The following is a 27984-nucleotide window of genomic DNA, read 5'->3' as shown; positions in this document are numbered from 1 at the left end:
GGTGTTTGAAAAGTGTTTTATTTTTATTTTTTAAAAGTCAAAGAAGATTGGAATACAATTAATACATTATTAGCTTCAGTGGTTTTAAATCACAAGCAAATCCACTGATTAGGTATTTAATTAGACACACCACGATTGCTGGACAACAATGAGTGATAAGTTTAATTGGATTCAACTTCCCAATTCCTTCTATGTATGTAGCTAACCCTGCACAGTCCGATAGTTGGACCTGGTAATCTGATAGTTGATAGGTAACCTGTTGATCATAGTGAGTATTGATTGATTGATTGGTTGGTTAATCGATTGATCGAAAGATACTGCATAGAACCAGGCCCTTGGGCCCACTGAGCCCATGCTGACCATTGATCACCCATTCACTCGTGTTCTATGTTATCCCAATGTTGCATCCCCTCCCTAAACACTAAAATCCCTAAAAACAATTTTAGAGGTCAATTAAACTAAATGTTATTCCTAACTATACATTATTCCCTTTATCACGAATCAATACACTGTGGATGGCTCGATTGTAATCTTGCGGAGTCTTTCTGGTTGGCACGCAGTAAAAGCTTTTCACTGTACCTCGCTCGGTACACGTGACAATAAACTAAACTGACCATCAAAACCGCACATCTTTGGGATGTGGAAGGAAACAGGAACACTCAGGGAACCCCCGCAATCACAAGGAGAACGTGCAAACTCCACACAGGCAGCACTCGAGGCCAGGCTCTAACCTGGATCTCTGGCGCTGGGAGGCAGCACCTCTACCTGCTACTCCACTTTATTGGGGTGAGACTGAAGAGGACTGGACAGCAGTCCAACCAACGTCTCCCAGATGCCTCAGCTCACAACTTCAGTGCATCATTAAGTCAGTAATCAGGCTGTTCAAGGATAATTATTGTCTTTAGTTCCATCTGGAATTTCACAAATAATGAGAAAGTCAATTCCAGCTTGCACTAATTGATGGATAATATCATGGCGCAATCTGATTCAATGGAAAGCATTATCTGTATCACACATGCCTGGTAATAGTCATAACCACAGAACGCAGGACTATACAGCACAGCACAGCACAGGAACCTACCAACCCACATGCCTTTGGGATGTGGTAGGAAACCGGAGCACCTGGAGGAAACCCATACAGTCACAGGGAGAATGTGCAAACTCCACACAGATCATCTATGGTGAGGATTAAACCAGGTCTGTGGCATTATGAGGCAGCAGCTCTATCAGTTCCACCACTGGTCATTGGAAAATGTTGCTGAACCATTATGGAGTCGAGGATTTATTAGAGGCTGATTTATAACGCTTTAAAATTCTAAATCGAGAAATCATCAAATCTTCGAGGGCATAGCTTGAATATTAAATATTAGAGAGCATAGCTTGAATGTTAAATATTAGAGAGCATAGCTTTAAAGTGAGATGTGTGGGGCATGTTTTTTTTACGCAGAAGATGGTGGGTCCCTGGAACATGCTGCTGGGATTGGTTTTGGATCTAGATATGATATTGCCATGTAAGACCATGAAAATGCAGGGAATGGAGGGATATGGATGATATGCAGGCATGTAAGAGTTGGCCTTGGCATCATGTTCGGCAGACATTGTGGGCCGAAGGGCCTGTTTCAGTGCTGTGCACTTTAGTTTGGAGAGACAGCGAGGAAACAGGCCTTTTGGCCCACCGAGTCCGCATCGGCCAGCAATTACCCATACAGAAGCCAATTAACCAACAAACCGGCACCTCTTTTGGAATGTGGGAGGAAATCGGAGCATCCGGAGAAAACCCACACAGTCACGGTTAGAACGTACAAACAGCACCCATAGTTAGGATTGAAGCAGTGATCTCTCGCGCTGTACGGCAGCAACTCTACTGCTGTGTCACTGTGCTCTATATTCTAAGATGACTTTATTTATAAGAAGAAAGAAACAATTTCACAAAACATATCATTGCACCAATGAACAATTAAACAGGAAGTCACTGCTTCGAATGACACCTTTGTGGTCACCAAAATCAGTGCATTCATACCCCACTCATAAGGAGCATAAAAGACAACTCTTTTTGAAGATTGTCTTTCTCATGTTTTGTCCAAGTTAATGGTCGATTGGTTAGCATTAAGCCACGATTTTTTGATTTTGATTTCCTTATGTCTTGTGCTTTTGTTGAAAATCGTAAATTCTGCTCGCTACTAATGGAGGATGTTTTATACATTCTTAAAAAGGTCAGTATGTGTAATATAATTGATGTTGCTAAAATGGATCTATGGAAGACATGCAGAAAAAATACAATCATCCTTAACCTGTGGATAATTAAGAGTCACGTTGTTCCTTCCTTTGCATTTGTTTTTAAGTATACAAATCAGACTAGATTAATCTGCTGTGCAGTTCTTAACCAAACAGGTGTTGCTGTCTGCATGACCAACATTTTCCCTTCTGGATCTTTCAGGTGAAAAACTACCGTTATTTTCCTCAGAATTTAACTTTAACAGAAAGCAGGAAATTACCAGCTCGTTAGCTTAACGTTTGTGACAGAGAAAAGGTTAATGGCTCCAATTAAAGATGTTGAAAGTTTAAAGGGCACTTAAATAGAAAAATCAAGGCAAAGCCAAAGTGGGTTTATGAAAGAGAAATCATGTTTGACCAATTATCGTTTGGGAGTAATGTGTGGTGTGTCTCTTTTTTCCTGGCTGGGTGTCAGAGATGGAGTGGCATGGTGATTAGTACTGGAGCCTCAACCTTTTACAATTTAGAAACATAGAAATTAGGTGCAGGAGGAGGCCATTTGGCCCTTCGAGCCAGCACCAAGTTAGCAATTTAGAAAGAGGGGATTCGAGGTGTGGCTTCCGTGCTCTCGAGGTTGTCTGCGGAAGGCGCCCCCAACTGGCCTTCATGGCCAGCTGCAGCTGGGACTGTAAAATGGCGCCAAAATGGCACCTCTTGCACAAGGACTCAGTGGGCTGTTCTGTGTGTTCTGTTATGGTGTGGAATAGTGACTATTGAAGATTTTTTTTGGAAGTATATTTTAAAGATGCTTTCTCATGTTTTTTTAAGGTTGAAAATCTCAAACGAGTCATTTAAAATTTGCACATCATTTGATTGCAATATAAAGATAACCAATGGGTGAATGTTCCCGCTTCTAAAATGAGTCTTTGTAAGACCACTAAACCAAGTGGACCCATTTGGCCCAAACCTCTCCTGCATTGGTGCAGCACTGTCTCCTCCCGCCCCTTCCCCCTCCCCCCACCTCTCCCCCCTCCCTCCCTCCCCGCCCCTTTCCTCCCCTCCCTCCCCCCCACCCCTTTCCCCCCTCCCTCTCTCCCCTCCCTCCCCCCCCACTCCATCCCCCTCAACCCCCCTTATCCCCCCTCCCTTCCCTCCCTCCCCACTCCCTTCCCTCCCTCTCCTCTCCCTCCCTAGGAGATAGATTTAAACTTTAAAATGTGAATAACATTAAAAATATAACACCGATTTCAATGAAACTTCTTACATTAGCACGCAAAGAATGACAATAAGGTGGGCCTAAAATTGTTGCATTATCGTGTACCGTTTTGGCTGTAGTTCAGGAACAAACAAACAAGTTTTAGTATATAGATAAGGCATTGGCGCAGAATTAGGCCATTCAGCCCATCGTGTCTGCTCCACCATTGGCTGCTCTATTTTTCCCTCTCAACCACATTCTCCTGCCTTCTCCCCATAACCTTTGATGCCCTTCTTTATCAAGAACCTATCAATCTCTGCCTTAGTTTAGTTCAGTTTAACGATTCAGCGTGGAAACAGGCCCTTTGGCCCACCAAATCCATGCCAAACATCGATCACCCGTTCACTCGTTCTATGTTAACCCACTTTCCTCCCACATTCCAAAGAGGTGCAGGTTTGTCGGTTAATTGCCTTGTGTAGGGACAATTTACACAAGGCAATTAACGTACAAACCTGCACCTCTTTGGAATGTGGGAGGAAAGTGGGTTAACATAGAACTAGTGTACGGGTGATCGATGGTCGGTGTGGACATGGTAGGCTGAAGGGCCGGTTTCCATACTGTGTCTCTAAAAACTAGATGCGAAGTGGGTGGGAAGTAGGGAAAAAGGATCACAACACTAACAGCAGAGAAATAAACGACAATAAATGGAAAATGGCAGAAGTAAGACGGGCAGTAAGAAACCATTGTTTCCTATTACCTATTGTTCTTTAACCAATTCACCGTCTCATATTATCTCAAACCCGTCCGTGTTCTACGTTGTAACCTTCTGTACGGTGGCTTTTCAAATATCTTTGAGAAATAATTTCTTCAGTCAGAAGGTGGCGAATCTGTGGAATTCATTGCCACAGACTGCTGTGGAGGCCAAGTCATTGGGTATTTTTAAAGCAGAGATTGATAGGTTCTTGATTAGTATGGGCGTCAAAGGTTATGGGGAGAAGGCACGAGAATGGGGTTGAAAGGGAAAAATATATCAGCCATGATCGAATGGCAGAGCAGACTTGGTGGGCCGAATGGCCTAATTCTCCTTTAATGCCGATGGTCTTTTGAAATCCAATATAATAAATCCACCGTTTCCCCTAATCCATCTTGCTGGCTCCATCTTCAAAGACCTTTACAAGGTTTGTCAAACAAAATTTCTCCTTCCTGCAACCTCGTGGATTGTGCAATTCTTGTTGTGATTTTCTTTGTGCCATGTCACCAATTACTTAACGTGCAATTATACCATTGTTTGGTTGTTTATTCTTGATTAGGGTTCATGGGGGAAAGGCAGGAGAATGGGTGCTGAGAGGGATTTCAATGAAATCAGCCATGATTGAATGGCGGAGTAGACTTGATGGCCTATTTCTGCTCCGATAACTTATGGACAAACACTTCTAACATTTGTTCAATTTCCTAAAATGGTGGTCATTAAATTCTTGTGAATCAAGTGTATTGAATTAGTGTCAAACTGTTACAGACGGATGAAGGAGATATTGCTGTTGATTTAGACATTATTCGTTATGCTAAAGGCATTTAGTCACAAATCGGAATTATTTTGATTTATTCATGTGTCAAAATATTGAGTTAAAGCGAGCGGGTTGAAAGATGTCTGGAAAAGGGTCCCAACCTGAAACATTACCCACCAAATTTTCCACAGATGATGCCCTAGTTACTCTAGCACACTGTCTTTTTTTTAAGAAGCAATGTAGTTCATCTTTAAACTAAGAATAAAAGGACATACCTTAAGAAAGGAGATGAAAAGGAATTTCTTTAGTCAGAGGGTGGTGAATCTGTGGAGGCCAGGTCAATGGATAATTTTAAAGTCAAGATTTGCATATTCTTGATTAGTAATGCTGTTAAAGGTCCTGAGGAGAAGGCAGGAGAATGGGGTTGAGAGGGAAAGATAGATCATCCATGACTGAATGGCAAAGCAGACTCGATGGGCTGAATGGCTCCTATTACTTATGAACTTATCTTTGGACAAATTTTTGAGGACTGAAGCAACTTTGAATTTTTGTACAATGGGATCTAGTGCACAGGTAGCTGTAAATTGGGTGGTTACACTCTCATGTTCTCCAAGGACTGGAATGTAATTAATGTGTGAAACACCTACCTGTTATATTGTGTAGGTGTGTACTACTTCTTAATGGTAGCAATCTTTCGGGTTGACCTGTTTTGATAGAGAGGGAAGTTATCACTTCCATAGGAGCTGTTTTGAGCTAAACAAGTTCTGTTCTATAGTTACCACACCAAGTAGTGCTAAAGAATTAAAGTATTCCATTCCTGGAAATTAACAACACAACAAATGGCACTGTTTAGTTTAGTTTGTTGTCACGTGCACTGTGGTACAGTGAAAAGCTTTGTTGCATGCGATCCGGTCACCAGAAAGACAATTCATGATTACAATCGAGCCATTTACAGTGCATAGATACATGATAAGGGAATAGCTTTTAGTGGAAGACAAAGTAAGAAAAATTGCTGCACAAATAGTGATTTAAGAGCGGGGAGCGATTGTAATATGAGTTTGTAGATCTGGTTCTGTGGCTAGCACACAAATAGTCGCCTGGGTTGGGCGTCACAGAATCTATATACTTAAAACTAGTTTGTTTGTTTGTTCCTGAACTACAGCCAAAACAGTACACGATAGTGCGACAATTTTAGGTCCACCTTACTCACCGTAGTCTCATTGGTGCTAATGGAAGAAGTTTCATTGAAATCGGTGTTATATTTTTAAAGTTATTCACATTTTAAAGTGTAAATCTGTCTCCTGGGGAGGGAGGGTTGAGGGGGATGGAGTGAGGGGGAGGGGAGGGGGGTTGGTGGAGGGGAGGGGGGTTGGGGGGAGGGGAGGGGGGTTGGGGGGAGGGGAGGGGGGTTGGGGGGAGGGGAGGGGGGTTGGGGGGAGGGGAGGGGGGTTGGGGGGAGGGAGGGGAGAGAGGAGGGATGGGGAGGAGGGGAGAGCGGGAGGGAGGGAGGGTGAGGGAGGAAGGGGGAGGAAGAGGGGGGGATGGGGGGAGGAATGTGGAGGGGAGGAGTGGGGGGAGGAGAGAGGGAGGGGGGGAGGGAGGGAGAGGAGGAGGGTGGGAAGGGGGGAAGAGGGGAGTGGGAGAGGAGAGGGTGCTACACCAATGCAGGAGAGGTTTGAGCCCAACGGATCCACTTGGTCTAGTAAGTATTTAAACGTGACAAAGCAAATGGTGGGGCTCAATAGACAGCTAGCCATCTGATTTATAACTACCTGTACACTAAATCTCGCTGTCCAAAAATCCAAAGTTACTTCAGTCACTGTGAACTCGATTTGGCTTCGAAAAACAAATTATTGTCGGAGCTAAAGAAACAAAATAGAATGAAATTAGACAATTCCATATGCTGTAATTTATTCAGGCAATTGAGAAAAAAAATGTTTAAAGGTGAAAAAGTGAAAGGTAGACACAGCACATCCAAAACAAACATCATTTATTTAAGTAGATTTTCTTCTCAAAATTATTTGGGCACAATCACAGCCAGAAGTTGACATGACAATTGTTTCTGGAGCTGAAAATGTTGTAAAGGCTCCTTAATCGAATGGTGCTGATCAGAAATCATTTTGAAACGAAGAAATGTTTTTGAAACGAAGAAATTATTATTATTATTATTATTAAATGTATGAAAAATGTTATATTGTGAAAACAAAAGGTTTTATATCCAATACATGTTGGCTTCAATGAAAGAGAATTACAAACAAAATTAGCAAAAAATTATGTCCAAACTGAGATTCTAACGATCATCAATATTCGATCCATGTCAAGATCCCCTGGATAATCATTTTTATTTCAGATTTTCAACATCTGCAGGGGTTTTTTTTTTTGTTGCTTTTCGGCAGCTGTTTTGTTACTTGTGCCACCAATTCTCTCTTCGAATCTCCCTCAGAACTAAAAAATGAGTTATCACTCAGTTCATAACTATTTGGTCGGTCAATTAATAACCTGAATATTTAATCAGTCAGTGAACCACTTCAATATTTGTCCAGCCTTTTAATAATTTCAAATACCAAATCAAATAATTATTCAATATTTTATCAACTAAACAAAAATATCTAATGTCCACCGATCGGTCCTTCTGGTCATTAACTGTTAACTTTAACAGTAGATTCAGTACTTCAGCAAAAAACATACACCTTTAAATTCACTGTTCTTGAAATACTGATACGAGTCTGCAGAACCCAATTGATTAATACTGTATTATCCCCTCTTTTATTTACGTACCATCATTACATAATTAATTTAGTAGAGAGACAGCATGGAATCAGGCCCTTCGGCCCACTGAGTCCACACTGGCCATCGATCACCTATTCACACAAGTTCTAGGTTATCCCACTTTGGCATCTACTCCCTACAATTTACAGAAGCCAATTGTCCTACAAACCCACACATCTTGGGGACAATCTAACTTAGTTTAAATGTAAAGACACAAAGGGCTGGAGTAACTCCACGGGTCAGGCAGCATCTCTGGAGAAAATGGAATAGGTGACGTTTCGGGTCGGGTCCCACCTTCAGCTCAGCGGGTCAGGCTGCATCTCTGGAGAAAAAGGATAAGTGATGTTTTGGGTCAGTCCAAAGAAAAGTCCCGACCCGAAACGTGACATATCCTTTTTTCCACCCAGAGATGCCGCCTGACCCGCTGAGTTACTCCAGCAATGTATCGATCTTTGGTATTAGCCGGCATTTGCAGTTTTGTTTCTACTAGTTAAAATGTATTAACTGATTAATGGCTGTGTTTTCATGAAATACTTTCCAGGAATGAGATGCGTGCCATCAGCTCTTCAGGCTGTCAACCAGTTCGTGGTAAGGAAGGGTCTTTAATGGCATGGACAGGGTCACACGTGAAGGACACAGTGATGGCATACCGAGTGCCCCATGCCACCTTTTCCACGAAGTGAAGATTTTCGGAGCCAGATGTGAAGAACGAAACTCGACCTGGGATATGAAAGATGAGCAACATTAAACTTTGTCATATTCACTTTAGTTTAGAGATGTAGCGTGGAAACAGACCCTTCGGCCCAGAGTCCGCGCCGACCAGCGATCCCCACCCACGAACACTATCCTACACACACTAGGGACAATTTTACCAAAGCCGATTAACCTACAAACCTGTACGTCTTTGGAATGTGGGAGGAAACCGGAGCACCCGGAGAAACCCTATGTGGTCACGGGGAGAACGTACAAACTCCGTACAGACAGCACCCATGGTTCGGATCGAGCCCGAGTCGCTGGAGTTGTAAGGCAGCACATCTGCCGCTATGTCAACGTGCCACCCCTATAAAATAATGTTCTGTAAGACTCGTGTTTACAATTACAACCATTCTGGATGGTTTTATTGCTGCTAAATATAGCTGTGTATTATTGAGAAAAAATATATATATTTTTTTTTACGGAGCACAATTATGGGAAGCATGGATAATGACAGCCAGTGCTTTTTTTGTGTACAAAATGGTGGCTGTATGCACGATTAATAAACATACGCGAGATGTAGCTGGAAACCAATGATGGTGCAGCTGGTAGAGCTGCTGCCTCACAGCTCCAGAGGCCCGGGTTCGATCCTGACCTCGGGCACTGCCTGTGTGGAGTTTGCCCGTTCTCCCTGTGACCGTGTGGGTTTCCCCCAGGTGCTCCTGCTTCATCCCACGTCCCAAAGACGTACAGGTTTGTAGGTTAATTGGCCCTCTGTCAATTGCCTGTGCAGTTGATGCCAAAGTGGGATAACACAGCACTAGTGTGAATGAGTGATCAATGGTCGGCATAGATTTGATGGACTGAAGGGCCTGTTTCCATGTGCCTTTCAATTAAACAAAGCTTTTAAGAGATGCTGGTACATTGCACAACATAACATCATAAAAAACCACTGATATCAGGAAAAATCATGAAATGCATGCACAGGTAGCTAATACAGTATGCAGTAAGCTTTCTTTTGGAATATGCTAAAGTTCCCGTTAACTAGACTTTAATTATCCCCGGCACTTTAAAACTACTGATGCACAGCAGTTAAGACACGCAAACCATTTCTCATTAACGTAACTGGACACAACACAATAGCTGCTTTTGTCTTGATATAAAAATGTTATACAGCAAGAAGGAAAAGCACGATACAATTATCTCCGTCAAACTGTAAAGCTTAACTACAGAGAGATGGTACCTTATTTTATATTATATGTGAAAACGCACAAAAATATAGCAACAGTTTCACCTTCTACTGAGAGAGATCTTTTTGCAGATGCTCAGCCCAGACACAGATGTTTAGATCTTTTTTTAGATTTAGAGATATAGCGCAGAAACAGGCCCTTCGGCCCACCGGGTCCGCGCTGCCCAGTGATCCCTGCACACACTAACACTATCCTACACCCACTAGGGACAATTTTTTTAAAAAAATGTAAACATTTGCCCAGCCAATTAACCTTCATACCTGTACGTCTTTGGATTGAGGGGAAATCTGACAGAAGTATATAAAATGATGAGAGGCATAGATGGAATAGACAGCCAGAACCTTCGTCCCAGGGTGGAGGTGTCAAATGGCATAGGTTGAGGTGAGATTTAAGGCATTTCAGAGACTTTTGTATAGACATTTGGATATGCAAAATATGGAGTATGTGCAGATGGATAAAAGTTGGTCTTGGCATCATGGTCAGCAGACATTGTAGGCCAAAGGGCCTCTTGCTGTGCTGTATTGTTCTACAACACATTCATGTTAATAAGTTTACTTCCTAGTGAATAACGTCGATTTTGGTTTGGTGTGGCACCCACACCTTAATAAGAAATTTTAACTTTAAGTTGATAATGAAGACATCTAATGTAGTAGGTAAGTTCCACTTTCACACTATAATTTCATTGGAGCTGCAACAGCTTTGTAATAAAGCATGTGTATATCCATAATATACAATTCCACAATAGAAGTGATTATCTTAAGTAATTCGTTACGCTTTTTTCCCCACACACAGAACTTAATGATTTCAAACGTTTATGGATGCTGTTTATCCTAAAGCATCAGAGCAATGACATTGTAGATGACAGATGATTACACTAACAAAGAAGATGCAGTCACTACGGAAACCATTTTTTATTTCACCACCGAAACAAAACTGGCAACAAAACTGCAATTTAATTGCAATAAATCACTAAAGGAATTGTGATTCTGGAATCACTGTGTGCTCACCCCATACATCATATCAGTGTTACAATATCAGAATTATATACTGTCTGCAATACTGGAAAAATATTCATAAATATTTGTAAAGTTGACACATTGGATGTTGAAATATTAACGTCAAAGTAACCAGATGTTGAATCTCCTCCAAAATGCTTACTCTGTTGGTATTTAATGCCAATTTTTGTATATTTTTTAGACAGTAAGAAGATGCTGAATTTCTAAAACTGCATGAATTCAGGATTTTCGTGAAGTGCAATATTGATGTTAAAAATAAATTACTTATTGACTTGTAAACATTGTTGATTTTAGTAGATGGTGTCTATGCTATAAACATCCATATTCAAAGCATTTACTCTCAAGTGTTATCTCATAACATTATCTACACTTGGCTAATATTTGAAAATGATTCAACATTTAAAAGAAATGTTCTGCAGACAATGTGGGTTGCTCAAATAATCTTCCTTTAAAACTTAACAACTAAACTTTACAACTTAACTCTGTTTGAAATCTGAAATGTTGATCAGTCTAAATAATCTCAGTACCTCAGATGTTGTTAGGACTAGTGCACAGTGTGATCACTGGTCAGCGTGGACTCAGTGGGCTGAAGGGCCTGTTTCCACACTGTATTTCTAAATTAAACTATGCTAAATTAAACTAAACTCAGATGCGAAGTCCCTGTCTGGTCACATTCAAAGGGCAGAGAGCACCATTTGGACAGCACGGAATAGGTGCACATGTGAAAATTAAAGTAGACCAGAGTGGTAAACTTTCCTCTCACGAAACATTCTTTGGACCCCAGCCGTGTGATTCTGACCACCGCATTATTGGAAGGTGTGGCTACACTGGAGAGGGTGCAGGGGGTGTTCGCTGGGATGTGTAGGAAATGCAGATGCCGATTTACACCAAAGATAGACACAAAATGCTGGAGTAACTCAGCGGGACAGGCAGCATCTCCAGCATTTTGTGTCTAGGTTCACCGGGATGTTGCCTGGAGTGTAATGTTTCTGTTGAATGGACAGGCGTCACAGGCTGGCTTTGCTTTCCTTGGAGCAGTGGGGCCAGAGGGGGAGCTGAATGGAGGAATACCAAATTATGAAGAGCAGAGATAGGATAGATTGTCGGAAACCTTTCCCCTTAGCACCAGTGCATAAAACCAGAGGGTGTGGGTTTAAGATAAGGCGGAGTTTACAAGGGGCCCGAGGAAGTCTATTTTTCACTCACAAGAGTGTGGTTGGAATATGGAACGTACTGCCTGAGGGTGTGCCAGAGGCAGAGACTCTTACAACTTTTAAGCAGAACTTAAACAGACACTTAAACCACCAAGGCATAGGTGTGGAGTAAGTGCTGGAATATGGGATTGGTGGAGGTGGGAGCTTGATGAACAGCATGGATATGGTGGGCTGAAGGGCCCATTTCTGCCAAAGGCACCAGTTCTCAAGAGTGTGCACACACACAAGGAACTCCAGATGCTGGTTTAGAAAACAAAAAGCACAAAGTGCTGGAGTAACTCAGTAAGTCAGACAGCATCTCTGAAGGTGACGTTCCTTCAAGAGTATGCAAATTGCCCCTGCCTCATAACAATGGACAAAGTGGATTTTTCTTCTCACAAGCCAGGAGTCCAACTCTAGATGGCTAAGACAGGTAATTTTTGGATCACAGTTTAGTTTAGTTTTATTCACAAAATGCTGGAGTAACTCAGCAGGTCAGGCAGCATCTCGGGAGAGAAGGAATGGGTGACGTTTCGGGTCGAGACCCTTCTTCAGACTGATATCGGGGGTGGGACAAAGGAAGGATATAGGTGGAGACAGGAAGATAGAGGGAGATCTGGGAAGGAGGAGGGGAAGGGAGGGACAGAGGAGCTATCTGAAGTTGGAGAAGTCGACGTTCATACCACCGGGCCGCAAACTGCCCAGGCGAAGAAAAAAAAAAGTTAAAAAAAAAAAAAAGTTTAGTTTTAGTTTAGAGATACAGTGTGGAAACAGGCCCTTTGGTCCACTGAGTCCGTGCTGACCGGCAACCCCTATGCACTAACATTATCCTACACACGAGGGACAATTTTACAATTTCTACTGAAGCCAATTAACCTGTACGTCTTTGGAGTGTGGGAGGAAACCGGAGTACCTGGAGAAAACCCACTGGTCAGGGAAAGAACGTACAAACTCCATACAGACAACACCCGTCATGGGAATCGAACCCAGGTCTCTGGTGCTGTAAGGCAGCAACTCTACCGCTGTGCCACCGTGCCGCCCCAATAGGTTACTGGTTCTATGCCTGTATCCAAGCACCCTGGGTTCAACATGAACAGCAGTCCTCAGAGCCACTGTTCCACTGTCTAGTATCGACCTCTTTGTTGATGATCTCCCTGGAGCATCTGACAGCATTTTGGAAAGGAGTTTGAGTAACTAATTACAAGTCGGGTCAGGTCATCTTCATTTGACGCACGTCTTCCGCTTGCCTCACGTCACACCAGAACTCAAACGATGAAAGATTCCCAAGTAATTACTGCGATCCCAAAATAAATGCTTAATTCAGTCGTGGGAGAAATTGAAATACAATTCTTGCCAATAACAAAAGGGAGAGCAGGTAAAGGAAGAGAGCTGTGTACACAAATATCTCTCTAAAGTACAAAAATCACATGTCATTATTTTACAGGCAACGTGCATTTTATGATGAATGAAACAACCGTAGCAAATGATAATTGCACCCCAAGGGCTTGTACAAAAATAAGGTCACCCGAGGCCTTTTTTTAAACACAGTTCCAACAAGGCAGCAGAGTAGCGCAGTGGGTAAAGCTGCTGCCTCACAGCGCCAGAGCCCCGGGTTCAAACCTAACCTCGGGTGCTGCCTGCCTGGAGTTGGCATGTTCTCCCTGTGGCCGCGTGGGTTTCTTCCAGCTGCTCCCTGTTTCCTCCCACATCCCAAAGACGTGCAGGTTTGTAGGTTAATCGGTCTGTGTAAACTGTGTAGGAATGGTGTGTAGAGGATGACCCAGAACCAGTGTGAACAGGTGATTGCTGGTCGGTGTGCACTCGGTGGGCCAAAGAGCCCATGCAACATCTCTAAACTGAACTGAAAATCTTTCTTTTGAAACAATCGTCTTGTAGTTTCTTTAATGATTTCATTCATTCAAGTAGAACATCCATCAACAGTATTTGATCGTACTACATCAGGATTAAGTATTGTGTGTCTACTTATCAGTTTCCATTTGTTGTCAGCTTTAGTTTAATTTAGTTTAGTTTAGAGATAAAGTGTGGAAATAGGTCCTTCAGCCGAACGAGTCCGCGCCGACCAGTGATCCCCGCACGCTGGAACTATCCTACACATGGGAGGGACAATTTACAATTTTACCAAGCTAATTAGCCTGAAAACCTGTATGTCTTTGGAGTGTGGGAGCACCCAGACAAAACCCACGCAGGTCATGGGGAGAACGTACAAACTCCGCACACACAGCACCCTTGATCAGGATCGAACCCGGGTGTCTGGCTCTGTAAGACAGCAACTCTACCGCTGCGTCACCGTGTCACCAAGAACATAACTTAAATAGGAAGCACAATTATAGGTCATAAAACAATATAAATGTTTATGGTTATGAATAATGTAGTTGTATTGTATCCAAAGATATCTGTGTTAATGACATTAATAGAAATATATTAATGGTAAATCAATAATTCCTCTTTTGTTTTGTATGTCTGAATGTTCTTTTACAATAAACATTGCAAATTCATGTAATTGTACGCACTGATTATAAATGATGATCAAAGTGAACCGCTACCTGTTCTATTTCCATGGTCACAATTATTTTATGCAGCCCAGCACTCTGATATACGTAAAAGCAAGGGGAAGATACAAGAAACTGCAGATGCTGTAATCATGAGCAAAACACAAAGTGCAGGAAGAACTCACTGGGTCAGGCAGCATCTGTGGAGGGAAATGGACAGACGATGTTTCGGTTCAGGAACCTTCTTCAGATTGATGGGAGCAGGTGGGAGAAAGGTGAAAAAAAGAGAGATGGGGGTGCGACATAGCCTGGCAAGAGATAGAGAAGAATGGAACTGCAGATGCTGGTTTACAAAAAAACAACACAAGGCACTGGAGTAACTCAGCGGGGTCAGGCAGCATTCCTGGAGACCATAATAAATAGGTGGTGTTTTGGGTCGGGACCCTTCTTCAGAATGATTGTGGTGGGGAGAAAGCAAGAGAATGGGGTTAGGAGGGAGAGATAGATCAGCCATGATTGAATGGCGGAATAGACTTGATGGGCCGAATGGCCGAATCCTATTCCTATCCCTTATGACCTTATGAGAAGGAAAGTTGGAAGAGAGGAGGGGCAGGACAAAGTTTGGTGACTGTCCGGTGGAGTCAATCCAATGAGGTAGATGGGAGGTCAGGACCGCTTTCTAGTTGGTGACTCAGTTGTCTGACATCTGGGAAGAAATCTCCCAGCTGTAACTTCCTCCAACCCAGTGAAACCAAAAAGTGCTCAGCAAACCGATGAAACTATACAATATGATATTTCTGAAGCAGTGCCAAATGCATCTTCAAACTGCAAAACGTAGTTCAAACTACAAAACGTAGCACAAAATAAATTTTATGAGGGAAAAAGCAGAAAAAAATACATTCAGTATTCTAAAACAGTTCATTTGAAAATTGCTTCGGCTCATTCCATTAACCCGAGTGATCGCGGGGTTTCCCACGATAGAACTAATACAGTCAATTCACTGCTGGGAGCTAAAAACCTAGCTTCAATCTTCGTTTATCAAGTGTTTCATGCCTTTAATATCTTATCCAAGGTAATGGTTCTCAATGAGATAGTGGCAGGCATTGCATAAATTGACAGCTCCCTCCAAACCCCATACACTCAGCAAGAGATGATTGTTGATTGCATTACAGATTATTCAGACGCGAGATGTAGCCAAACTGCAATATCCTCAGCCTGAAAATGGCTGAGGGAACAGGAATATTATCCAGGTGAATAGCAAATTAATTCATTTGCAGGCATGATCAACTTCTAATCGACAAGCAATGCAATTGTGCGTGTTTTCGCGAAGTAAGAGAAATAAAACTGAAGGACTTAAATGCTAAATCAGATGCATATGTCAGAGGTCAGTTAATGGAAGCAACATATATTTCTCCAAAGAAAGGGAAATACAGATGTACGGAATAAACCTTTTCTCTGCATGAGATTGAGTTCGAAACCAATTGTCAAACACAAGCAACTCTGGTACTGCTTACTCTCAGCATCCACTTGGTTACAGATAACAATCTGGGATGATTTCAGATGTTTAGTTTAGTTTGGTTTAACTTAGTTTCGATATACAACATGGAAACAGGCCCTTCAACACAATCACCTCGTACATTAGTTCTATCCTGCACACTAGGGACAATTTTGACAGAAGCCAATTAACTGACAAATCGAAGATAGACACAATGGAGTAACTCAGTGTGTCAGGCAGCATCTCTGGAGAGAAGGAATGGGTGACGTTTCGGGTTGAGACCCTTCTTCAGACTCTTTGGAATGTGGGAAGAAACTGGAGCACCCGGAGAAAGCCCACGCGGTCGCGGTGAATGCACAAACTCCACGCAGACAGCACCTGCAGTAAGAGTTGATGCCAGGGACACGGATTTGATCATGACCTCGGGTGCTGTCTATACGGAGTTTGTATGTTTCCCTGTGACCCCGTGAGTTTTCTCCAACTGTTCCGGTTTCCTCCCACATTCCAAAGACTTGCAGGCTTATAGTTAAATTGGTTTCTGCATATTGTCCCTCGTGTAGGATAGAACTAGTGTACAGGTGATCGCTGGTCGGTATGCACACAGTGGGCTGAGGGGCCTGTTTTCACACTGTATCTCTAAACCAACCTACAAACCTGAATCTGATCCAATAAGGTTCAGGATAGGTATACGTTAGTTGTATGGACAACCTACTAAGAGCGCTGGTATTATTATACCTAAATCTAATCCAAAAATACAATCATTTAAATTTCTTTAGTCAGGATTCCACCACGTGGTGCTTCGATGGCAGCCTCGCCTGCAGTCTGTCTGTCCTTTTCGTCCTTTTTTTGTGTTTTGTGGTGAGTTTTAAAAGTCTGTTCTCTGGTTTGTTTTATGTGGGGGGTGGGGGAGGGGGGGTCAGGGGAATTTTTTTTCAATCTCTTACCTTGCCGGAGATGCGATTATTTTACAGATCGTATCTCCGGTCGCTCGATGTTAGCTCCGGCCTAACATCGCGGCATCATGTTCAGCACAAGCAGAGTGGGCTGAAAGGCCTGTTCTTGTACTGTACGGCTCTCCGTTCTATGTTCTGTGTATAATTATTGGCTTTTGATGAGTCCTATAATGTCTCGAAATACATTCAAAGTCACTCATCCATTGATGTGCATTGCACTCTGTTTCAGTTTAGTTTTAGATTAACTTGGAGATACGGCATGGGGACAGGCCCTTTGGCCCATCGAGTCCGTGCCAATCAGCGATTCCCACACAGAGGAGGGACAATTTTACCAAGCCAATTAACCTACAAACCTGCACATCTTTGGAGTGTGGGAGGAAATTGGAGCATCCAGAGACAACCCACACAGGTCACGGGGAGAATGTACAAACGCCTTACAGTTTCAATCGCCCCAAATTATCTCCTCATTTAAACTTAAAATGTACCGTGCACTGACCACGAGCAGCAGGGGAAGAATTTATCTCCCAGTATTTCAAACACGTCCAACAAACATTGTTGCGATTAATGAACATTACACATGATGAAAATTTCTGATAATTTCAATCATTACTCACAGAAATGAAAGTGCAACAATTTCACTACATAATTGCCACCACTGAACAGCCGTGGGGCATTTAACGAGGTAAGCATTATACTGAGAAATAATATGCTGATATCCTTCCTCATTGTGCAGTGAATTTACCCCAGCTTCCCCTCAACTAGTTGCATCTTATCTGCTATTTCTAAGATTGCTGCAATCAGTCTAATAATGATTGCTATCACAAAATGCTGGAGTAACTCAGCGGGACAGGCAGCATCTCAGGAAAGGAATGGGTGACTTTTCGGGTCGAGACCCTTCTTCAGACTGAGAGTCTATCCCTTTATCTCCTCCCCCTTCCCAGTTCTCCTACTAGTCTTCCTATCTCAGACTACATCCTATCTTTGTCCCGCCCCCTCCTGACATCAGTCTGAAGAAGGGTCTCTACCCGAAACGTCACCCATTCCTTCTCTCCTGAGATGCTGCCTGACCGGCTGAGTTACTCCAGCTTTTTGTGATACCTACGATTTGTACCAGCATCTGCAGTTATTTCCCTAATAATGATTGGAGTTGTCCGAAGCACCTTTTGCTGTTTATATTCAGCTTTACTCTTTCATGACAATTTCTCAAGTGATCAGTAACAAACTGACCGAAGGTATTTATTCACAAAATGCTGGAGTAACTCAGCAGGTCAGGCAGCATCTCAGGAGAGAAGGAATGGGCGACGTTTTGGGTCGAGACCCTTCTTCAGTCTGAGTCCCTTCGATTTGTACCAGCATCTGCAGTTATTTTCTTACAGTAACAAACTGACTGAAAGTGAAGTCAGTCAAAAATTAAGTCTGCTTGCTAATTCTTGCATCCTTCTGCTCTGGTCTAATCATCCCTTCTCTCTCTGCTCCTTTGGTCTGATATACCTTTGCTAATTATCTCTGTATATCATAAAAGGACACAAAGTGCTGGAGTAACTCAGCGGGTCAGGCAGCATCGCTGGGGAACATGGATAGGTGACGTTTCGGTCCGAAAGTCTACAGTCTAATTGTAGGGGGGGGGGGGCAGGACAAAGCGTGGCAAGTAATAGGTCGACACAGGCAAGGGGGGAGCTTTTTGACAGCCAGATGATAGGAACAAAGGCCAGAGATATGAACAATCGGTGTGCGAAAGGTTTGAAACTTCATGGATTTTGAAGCCAGCCGGAGAAATGTTACAAGAGGAGTGGGGTTGGGGGGAAGAAATAGGTGGGAGTCAAGATAAGGCATGGGGGGGAGGGGGGAGGATGGTTAGAGGTTACTCAAAATTGGAAAATTCAACATTGATACCGAAGATAGACACACAATGCTGGATCAGGCAGCATCTCTAGAGAAAAGGAATAGGTGGCATTTCGGCTCGGAACCCATCTTTTGACCCGAAACAGATTTGAGTAGCTTTGACTCAAAACATCACCTATTCCTTTTCTCCAGAGATGCTGCCTGACAACACTGAGTCATTCCGGCATTGTATGTCTATCTTCGGTGTAAACCAGCATCTGCAGTTCTTTCCTACTCAATGTTGATACCATTAGGTTGTAAGCTGCCCAAGCGAAATATGAGGTGCTGTTCCTCCAGTTTGCATGCAGCCTCACTCTGACAATGGAGGAGGCCCAGGACAGAATGGTCAACGTGGGAATGGGAAAGACATGCCCTGAAGATATGGTTTCCCCCTGTAATGCTCATTCCCCACATCTCCTTCAGTAGTTTCATTTTTTTAGTTTAGAGATACAGCATGGAAACAGGCCCTTCAGCCCATCGAGTCAGCCCCAACCAGCGATCCCCACACACTAAGACTATCCTACACACACCAGGGACAACTTACAATTACGGGGAGAACTAATTCATTGCCACAGACGACTGTGGTGGCAAGACAATGTTTTTTCTTAAAATGTAGGAAGGAACTGCAGATGCTGGTTTAATCCGAAGATAAACACAAAATGCTGGTGTAACACAGCGGGACAGGCAGCATCTCTGGAGAGAAGGAATGGGCGTTGTTTCGGGTCGAGAGCCTTCTTCAGACATTTTTTGTGTGGATTGACCGATTCTTGGCTAGTAAGGGTCTGAAAGGTTACGGAAGAAGGCAGGAAAATGGGGTTGAGAGAGCAAAATAGATCAGCCATGACCAAATGGCAGAGTAGACTGGGTGGGCCTAATGGCCTAATTCTGCTCCTTTGTCTTATGGTCTTATATTTCTCACATTAAATTTGAAAACGCAACAAATTTCCTCAAATATCGTTAGCTTGTTGTCTGCTTATTCCCAATTGTTCCCTCTTGCCAAACCCTGGAATCAGTGCCAGACATGAATAAAGTTATGCAACAGAAATGAATGCACGAAGGCAAAATTCTATTTTACTCAGGCATGGGTTTGATTAAGTGCTTCATAACTAAGTTTAAATAGAGCAGCAGATTCTCAGGCGTGCTGTTCAGGCAAGCCACAAAGCTTCTGGATTCATCTGCAAATGTTGAACTAATTTTCCAATTAATTCATAAGTATATCAAGGTGTTAACAATAACAGCTCTTGGCAGGATTCTAAGCCAAGATTGGTCACACAGAAAGATTGAAGGAATTTGGACCTGCACAAGATTCCAAGATAAGGAATATTGCAACACTGAGGCTGCACAGGACCTGTAAACTGCAGCTTAGTGTAGGAAGGAACTACAGATGCTGGTTTAAAAGATAGACACAAAAAGCTGGAGTAACACAGCAGGACAGGCAGTATCTCTGGGGAGAAGAAATGGGTCTGAAGAATGGTCTCGACCTGAAACGTCACCCATTCCTTCTCTCCAGAGATGCTGCCTGTCCCGCTGAGTTACTCCAGCTTTTTGTGTCTAACTGCACTTTAGTGTTGAATATTGCATTTGCAATTCTCCTGGGGAAGAAGTGAAGAAAATGATGCAAATGAAAATGATGATCCTCAGTCTACCACACAGATTGGTCTCCTCGCCATTGACTCCATGCCTTGGAAAAGCAGCCAACAGAATCAAAGACCTGTCCCACCCGATTATTTGTTCTTCCCCCTGCAGAGAAAGGCATGCAGGGAGAAGATACAGGAACTTGCAGGCAGGCACGCACCACCAGATTCAAGGACACTTTCTTCCCCTCTGTTGTCAGGCTTCCGAATGGTCCTTCCATAAACTAGGGTAGCGTGCGACTGACCCCAACCCCATGGTATCTGTTCTGCTTGGATAGCATGCAAAACAAAGCTTTTTCACTGTACTCCAGTACACGTGACATTAATGAACCTAAACCCCGAAACCGTAATCTAGGATACTATCTGATTCATCTCTACTCCATTGCAGACACTGGACTTTGTCTGTGGAACCGATGATACCATGCTGAGAACTACACTGATGAGCCAAAACATTATGACCACTGACAGGTGAAGTGAATAACATTGATTATCTTGTTATAATGGCACCTGTCAAGGGGTGGGATATATTCGGCAGCAAGTGAACAGTCAGTTCTTGAAGTTGATGTATTGGATGCAGGAGAAATGGGCAGGAGTAAAGACCTGAGCGACTTTGACAAGGGCCAAATTGTTATGGCCAGACGACTGGGACAGAGCACCTCTGAAACGGCAAGGCTTGTGGGGTGCTCCCGGTCAGCAGTGGTGAGTACCTACCGACAGTGGTCCGAGGAGGGCCAAACCACAAACCGGCGACAGGGTGTTGGGCGCCTAAGACTCATCGATTCACGAGGGCAATGAAGGCTATCCCGTCTGGTCCGAACTGACAGAAGGTCTACTGTGGCACAAGTCACAGAAAATTTTAATGGTGGTCAATGGAGGAATGTGTCACAATACACAGTGCATTGCACCCTGCTGCGTATGAGGCTGCACACGGAGAACCAACAGCATATTAGGCAGGTGGTCATAATGTTTTGGCTGCTCGGTGTATATTCTACACTGTATCTTCCACTTTGCTCTTTTTATTGTACCTGACTTTTTGTTGATTGTATGTACGATGTATCGGATCTGTTTGGATTGCATGCAAAACAAAGCTTTTCCACTGTACCTCGGTGCACGTGACACTCAAAAACCTAAACAAGAATGGGGAAAATGTGAAGTGAAATTCATACCTATTCGCGGCTCCACAGTTCTGTTAACAAGCTCATCAACGAACACAAATCTTCCACCTCCGAAATCAATCTTGTAGTCAGTCAAGTAGAGTAATGAAGTGTAGTCAAATGATCCATACGTCACCTGTGGAAGAAAGCAGGACAAGCAGGTCAGATTTAGTGTGTCGGAATGAACTGCAGATGCTGGTTTAAATCGAAGATAGACACAAAACGCTGGAGTAACTCAGCGGGATAGGCAGTCTGAAGAAGGGTCTCGACCTGAAGCATCACCCTTTCCTTCTCTCCAGAGATGCTGCCTGTCCAGCTGCTACTCCAGCATTTTGGGTCTAGGTCAGATTTAGTTCCTGTGTGTGTTCCGCCGAGAAGAGTATACAGTGTCCTCCATAATGTTTGGGACAAAGACCCATCATTTATTTATTTTTTATTTATTTGCCTCTGTACTCTACAATTTGAGATTTGTAACAGAAAAACATGTGGTTAAAGGGCACATTGTCAGATTTTATTAAAGGCCAGTTTTATACATTTTGGTTTCACCATGTAGAAATTACACCTGAGTTTATACATAGTCCCCCCATTTCAGGGCACCATAATGTTTGGGACACATGGCTTCACAGGCGTTTGTAATTGCTCAGGTGTGTTTAATTGCCTCCTTAATGCAGGTATAAGAGAGCTCTCAGCACCTAGTCTTTCCTCCAGTCTTTCTATCACCTTCGGAAACTTTTATTGCTGTTTATCAACATGAGGACCAAAGTTGTGCCAATGAAAGTCAAAGAAGCCATAATGTGACTGAGAAACAAGAATAAAACTGTCAGAGACATCAGCCAAACCTTAGGCTTACCAAAATCAACTGTTTGGAACATCATTAAGAAGAAAGAGAGCACTGGTGAGCTTACTAATCGCAAAGGGACTGGCAGGCCAAGGAAGACCTCCACAGCTGATGACAGAAGAATTCTCTCTGTAAGAAAGAAAAATCCCCAAACACCTGTCGACAGATCAGAAACACTCTTCAGGTGTGGATTTGTCAATGACCACTGTCCGCAGAAGACTTCATGAACAGAAATACAGAGGCTACACTGCAAGATGCAAACCACTGGTTAGGCACAAAAATAGGATGGTCAGGTAACAGTTTGCCAAGGAGTACTTAAAAGAGCAACCACAGTTCTGGAAAAAAGGTCTTGTGGACAGATGAGACGAAGGTTAACTTATATCAGAGTGATGGCAAGAGTAAAGTATGCAGAAGAGAAGGAACTGCCCAAGATCCAAAGCATACCACCTCATCTGTGAAACACAGTGGTGGGGGTGTTATGGCCTGGGCATGTATGGCTGTGAAGGTACTGGCTCACTTATCTTCATTGATGATACAACTGCTGATGGTAGTAGTATAATGAATTCTGAAGTGTATAGACACATCCTATCTGCTTAAGTTCAAACAAATGCCTCAAAACTCATTGGCTGGCGGTTCATTCTACAGCAAGACAATGATCCCAAACATACTGCTAAAGCAACAAATGAGTTTTTCAAAGCTAAAAAATGGTAAATTCTTGAGTGGCCAAGTCAATCACCTGATCTGAACCCAATTGAGCATGCCTTTTACATGCTGAAGAGAAAACCGAAGGGGACTAGCCCCCAAAACAAGCATAAGCTAAAGATGGCTGCAATACAGGCCTGGCAGAGCATCACCAGAGAAGACACCCAGCAACTGGTGATGTCCATGAATCGCAGACTTCAAGCAGTCATTGCATGCAAAGGATATGCAACAAAATACTAAACATGACTACTTTCATTTACATAACATTGCTGTGTCCCAAACATTATGGTGCCATGAAATGGGGAGACTATGTATAAACACTGCTGTAATTTCTACATGGTGAAACCAAAATGTATAAAAATGGTCTTTATTAAAATTTGACAATGTGCACTTTAACCACATGTGATTTTTTCTATTACAAATCTCAAATTGTGGAGTATAGAGGCAAATAAATAAATGATAGGTCTTTGTCCCAAACATTATGGAGGGCACTGTAACTCAACATAATTTGATGTAACAACTTAAAAGTGGAGACTTTGCTCATGTTTCGCTTGGGTAGCTTGCAACCCAGTGGTATGAATGTTGAATTCTCAAATTTTAAGTAACCCCTACCTTTATTCCCCTCCTCTCTACCCGAGTGGTCTAACCAGTTCGACAGTTCACCACATTGTATCCCTCCTGAGATCACATCTTCCCTCGCCAAAATGGGCCTACCAGGGCACCACCCTGCCTGGGGTCATTTGTGACCGTCCCTGAATGATCCTGGTCTTTTCTCACCTCTAACTCTCCCCCCCCCCCCCCCCCCCCACCCGCCTACATTCAGTCTGAAGATGAGTTCTGACCCGAAAAGTTGCCCATCCTTTTTCTCCATAGATGCTGCCTGCCCCGCTGAGCTACTCCAGCATTTGTGTCTTTGGCATAAACCAGCATACACAACTCTTTGTTTCTACTAAACATGGAGACAAGCAAGTATGCATTTTAATTTGGGTACTATGGTGGTGTTTAAGAGGCTTTTAGATAGGTACATGGATATACAGGGAATTAAGGGATATGGAACACCTGCAGGGTGAAGAGATTAGTTTATCTTGGCATCATGTTCGGCATAGACATCGTGGGCTGAAGACATGTCCTGTTCTGTTTGTCTTTCTGTTACTCAGCGCAGTGCAACCCTTACAATGTCACAACACCAATATTCATCAAAGTAACTCCTGTTCACGGGAAAATGTTTCTACATTGCAATCATTTTTTAAAACGTCTGGTTAGAGATTGAGTGATCATTCATTATTGGAAGATACGACCGAACAATACCCATTTGCCTGTCGTACAACAGTAACTGATACCTTTGAGATGTGTACGGTGGAGATGATAAATGCTGCAGAGTCCGCACAATACATGACGAACACATCATTTGCAAATCTGAGCACATAGACATAGCAGTCACACAACGCAATGAAGAGGCAACCAATTTTCCACTACATTAGTCATTAGTTCATAAGTCATCTGAGCAGAAGTTGGCCATTCGGTCCATCAAGTCGACTCCGCCATTCAATCATGGCTGATCTACCTTTCCCTCTCAACCCCATTCTCCTGCCTTCTCCCCGTTACCCTTGACACCCTTACCACTCAAGAATCTGTCAATCTCCGCTTTAAAAATACACAATTACTTGGCCTCCACAGCCGTCTGCGGCAATGAATTCCGCAGATTCACTGCCCTCTGACTAAAGAAATCCCTTTTCATCTTTCGAAAGGTGCGTCCTTTTCTTCTGAGGCTATAGCCTCTGGTCTCCCACCAATGGAAACAAAGTCTAAACAAAGCCAAAACATTTTGATAGTCCTTTATTAGATATCACACAGTACATTAACCCTGGTAAGATTCTTGTGATGCTGTGGCTTAGTTTAGTTTGGAGCCAAAACCTTACGACTTTTATATACTTGTCTCAGTGTACGATTCCTACACATTACTACCTAATCTAAGATTGTGCTTATTACTTATTATTAATAAGTAATAATTTTAATAATTATTAATAATTATTAATAATTATAAATAATTATTAATAATATTATTGATAATTACTTATTAATAATACTTATTACTTATTACTTATTCAGTAATACTTTTACTGAATGCTATGCAAAGAAGAATTTCAAAATGTACCTCGATACATGTGACAATAGAGTACCATGGAACCAATGAGATACAGCATGAAAATAAGCCCTTCGGCGCACCGAGGCCCCACTGACCAGCTTTATGGTTGGAGGGGGAAAGTTCAAAGAAACTGTGCTGGGCGTTTTATTTTACACACAGAGTGGTAAGTGCCTGAAACGTGCCGCCATGGGTGGTGGTGGAGACAGATGCAAGAGTGGCGTTTGAAGCTTTTAGCCAGGCACATGGATATGCAGGGAAGGGAGGAAGACGGATCATGTGTAATGAAAAGTTCTTCAATAGAGGTTCCCCGAAACTGGCAGCATAGATTTTCTAGAGTAGTAAAGAATTTTCATATTTATTATTTTTTCATATTTCATATACAGCTCAGAAACAGGCCTTTTCGGCCCACCGAGTCCGCGCCGCCCAGCGATCCCCGCACACTAACACTATCCCACACGCACTAGGGACAATTTTTTACATTCACCCAGTCAATTAACCTACATACCTGTACGTCTTTGCAGTGTGGGAGGAAACCGAAGATCTCGGAGAAAACCCACGCAGGTCACGGGGAGAACGTACAAACTCCTTACAGTACAGCACCCATAGTCAGGATCGAACCTGAGTCGACGGCGCTGCATTCGCTGTAAGGCAGCAACTCTACCGGTGCGCCACCGTGCCGCCTAAAGAATGCGTAATGGTATGCTTGCCTTCATAGGTCGGGCCATTGAGTATTGGAGTCAGGAAGTCAGGACTCCACTTCCTGAGGATCCTCAGGAAAACCAACCTGCAGGAGAAGCTCATGATGTCCTTCTATCGCTGCTCCATCGAGAGTGTGCTGGCATACTGTATAACCACATGGTATGCCAGCTGCTCAGAAAAGGACAGGAAGGCCCTTCAGAGGGTCATCACGATGGCCCAGAAGATCATCGGCTGCTCACTGCCCTCCCTGGAGCACCTGTTCAGCCTACGCTGCCTCAGTAGAGCAGGCAAAATAATAAAAGATCCATCCCACCCCGGCCACCGTCTGTTTGTTCACCTGCCCTCTGGTCGACGTTTCAGGTCGATCAAATCCCGAACAAACAGACTTAAGAACAGTTTTTACCCCAGGGCCATACGAGAACTGAACACTACCTTCTGCACTAGGCAACACTGTTAAAAAATCTTTTGTACTTAATATAATTGTATTTATTTGTTTTTGCATTTATTGCATATATGTTTGTACGCACCGTCAGGATTGGCTATTTTTTAATTTTGTTGTACTCGTTGCAATGACAATAAATGAATATTATTATTATTATTATTATGATGTAGCTCGATGAGACTTTGGTTCGGCCACATGTGGAGCATTGTGTGCAGGTCTTGTCTCCCCATTGCTGGAAAGATGTGGAGGCTTTGGCAAGGGTGCAGACGAGGTTACCCCGGAATGCTGCCTGAAGTAGAGGGTATTAGCTACAATCAGCGGTTGGACTAAGCTCTGGATCACCAGCAGTGGAGGCGAGCCCAGACAGAAGTATATAAAATCATATGTTTTTAGAAAGGGTAAACAGTCAGAACCTTCCCCCCCCCCCAGGGTGGAAATATCAAAGACTAGAGGGCATAGCTTTCAGGTGAGAGAGGCAACATTTGAAGATGTGCGGGGCAAGTATTTTTCAGAGAGTGGTGAGTGTCTGGAACACGCTGTCTGTGGTGGTGGTGCTGGAAGCAGATACAGTAGTGCCATTTAAATGGCTTTTAGGCAGGCACATGAATGTGCAGGAAATGGAGGGACATGGATCACACACAGACAGAGTTATGTTTATTTTATAAAGTAAGTCATACTTTTGGGGCGGCACGGTGGCGCAGCGGTAGAGTTAGTTTCCTGCCAGAGACCTGAGTTCAATCATGACTAAGGGGGCTGTCTGCACAGAGTTTGTACGTTCTCCCCATGACCTGCATGAGTTTTCTCCGGGCGCTCCGGTTTCCTCTCACACTCCAAAGATGTACAGGTTTGTAGGTTATTTGGCTTGGTTAAATTACTCCAAGTGTGTGTAGGATAGTGCTAGTGTGCGGGGATCGCTGGGCCGAAGGGCCTGTTATATCTCGGAAACTAAACTCTACACTAAACTTTCTCTCTTTAAAGCCGCTGGGTTGGCAGTTCTACTTGGTCAGACACTTTTGAAAAGGCACGTGGATAGGCAGGGAATGGAGGGATAGGAACTTAATGCGGGCAGAGGAAATTAGTTTAACTTTCCACCAGGTGGTGCCATCAGCGAAGGCAGCCTCAGCAACGGTCTGTCTGTGTTTTCGTCTTTTTTGTTATTTTTAGTGTGCTTTAAAAGTTTGTGTTAATGTGGGGGAGGGGGTCGGGGGAAACGTTTTTCCAATCTCTTACCTTGCCGGAGATGCAACTGTTTTTCAGATCATATCTCCGGTCGCTCTGCGGCCTAACATCACAGAGCTGGCGCCTTTGCTCGAGACTGACTGAGCCCCACCGCGGGGCCATGGACTTACCATCGGAGCCTGCGATTCCTTGCCTGGGATCGACACTCCAAACGCGGCCTGCGGATTTTACCATCGAGGAGCTCGCAGTCTCGAGCAGAGACTGATGTCGGGAAGCTCCAAAGTCGCAGGAGGTTCGACTAGCCCCGACGTGGTGTCTGATCGCGGGGGAGCTGAGATACCCCCGATGCGGTACCTTGATCGCCCTTACGGGGAGGGCCCAACCGCAGGCTACGGGAGGCAAGATCGGCCCGTCAACGGAAGGTTCGAGGCCCCCGACCGCAGGAGGACAAAGAAGGGAAGAGATTGAACCTTTTTTTTCACCTTCCATCCCAGTGAGGAATGTAGAGGAGTCGCT

The 27984-nt window shown here is 43.4% G+C and overlaps 2 protein-coding genes across 4 annotated transcripts in view; one reads left to right on the top strand and one right to left on the bottom strand.

Moving 5' to 3' along the window:
* The window catches only part of LOC144594477 (urotensin-2 receptor), a 51269-nt gene that overhangs the window by 10664 nt on the left and 12621 nt on the right, over positions 1 to 27984 (top strand). Inside the window, exon 2 of one of the 3 annotated variants that reach the window (XM_078401009.1) lies at positions 10419 to 14240. The exons of 1 other annotated variant lie outside the window; for it this stretch is intronic. The gene's annotated coding sequence lies outside the window, so the exon portion shown is untranslated. Of the gene's footprint in view, positions 1 to 8224; positions 9842 to 10418; positions 14241 to 27984 lie in introns of those variants that run through there. One more of the 3 variants, XM_078401008.1, reaches the window with a different exon arrangement.
* Positions 6817 to 27984, bottom strand: part of ogfod3 (2-oxoglutarate and iron dependent oxygenase domain containing 3) — a 106628-nt gene continuing 85460 nt past the window's right edge. The window contains exons 8-9 of the mRNA XM_078401013.1: positions 21475 to 21598; positions 6817 to 8403 (exon numbers count right to left, since the gene is read on the bottom strand). Of these exons, the coding sequence (XP_078257139.1) occupies positions 8258 to 8403; positions 21475 to 21598 (270 nt within the window). The 3' untranslated portion in view covers positions 6817 to 8257. The remainder of the gene's footprint in view (positions 8404 to 21474; positions 21599 to 27984) is intronic.

Source organism: Rhinoraja longicauda, chromosome 6 (genome assembly GCF_053455715.1).
Source record: "Rhinoraja longicauda isolate Sanriku21f chromosome 6, sRhiLon1.1, whole genome shotgun sequence".
Taxonomy (NCBI): Eukaryota; Metazoa; Chordata; class Chondrichthyes; order Rajiformes; family Arhynchobatidae; genus Rhinoraja; species Rhinoraja longicauda.
Note: the sequence above shows the minus strand (reverse complement) of the source record. Positions and strands in the feature narration are given on the sequence as shown.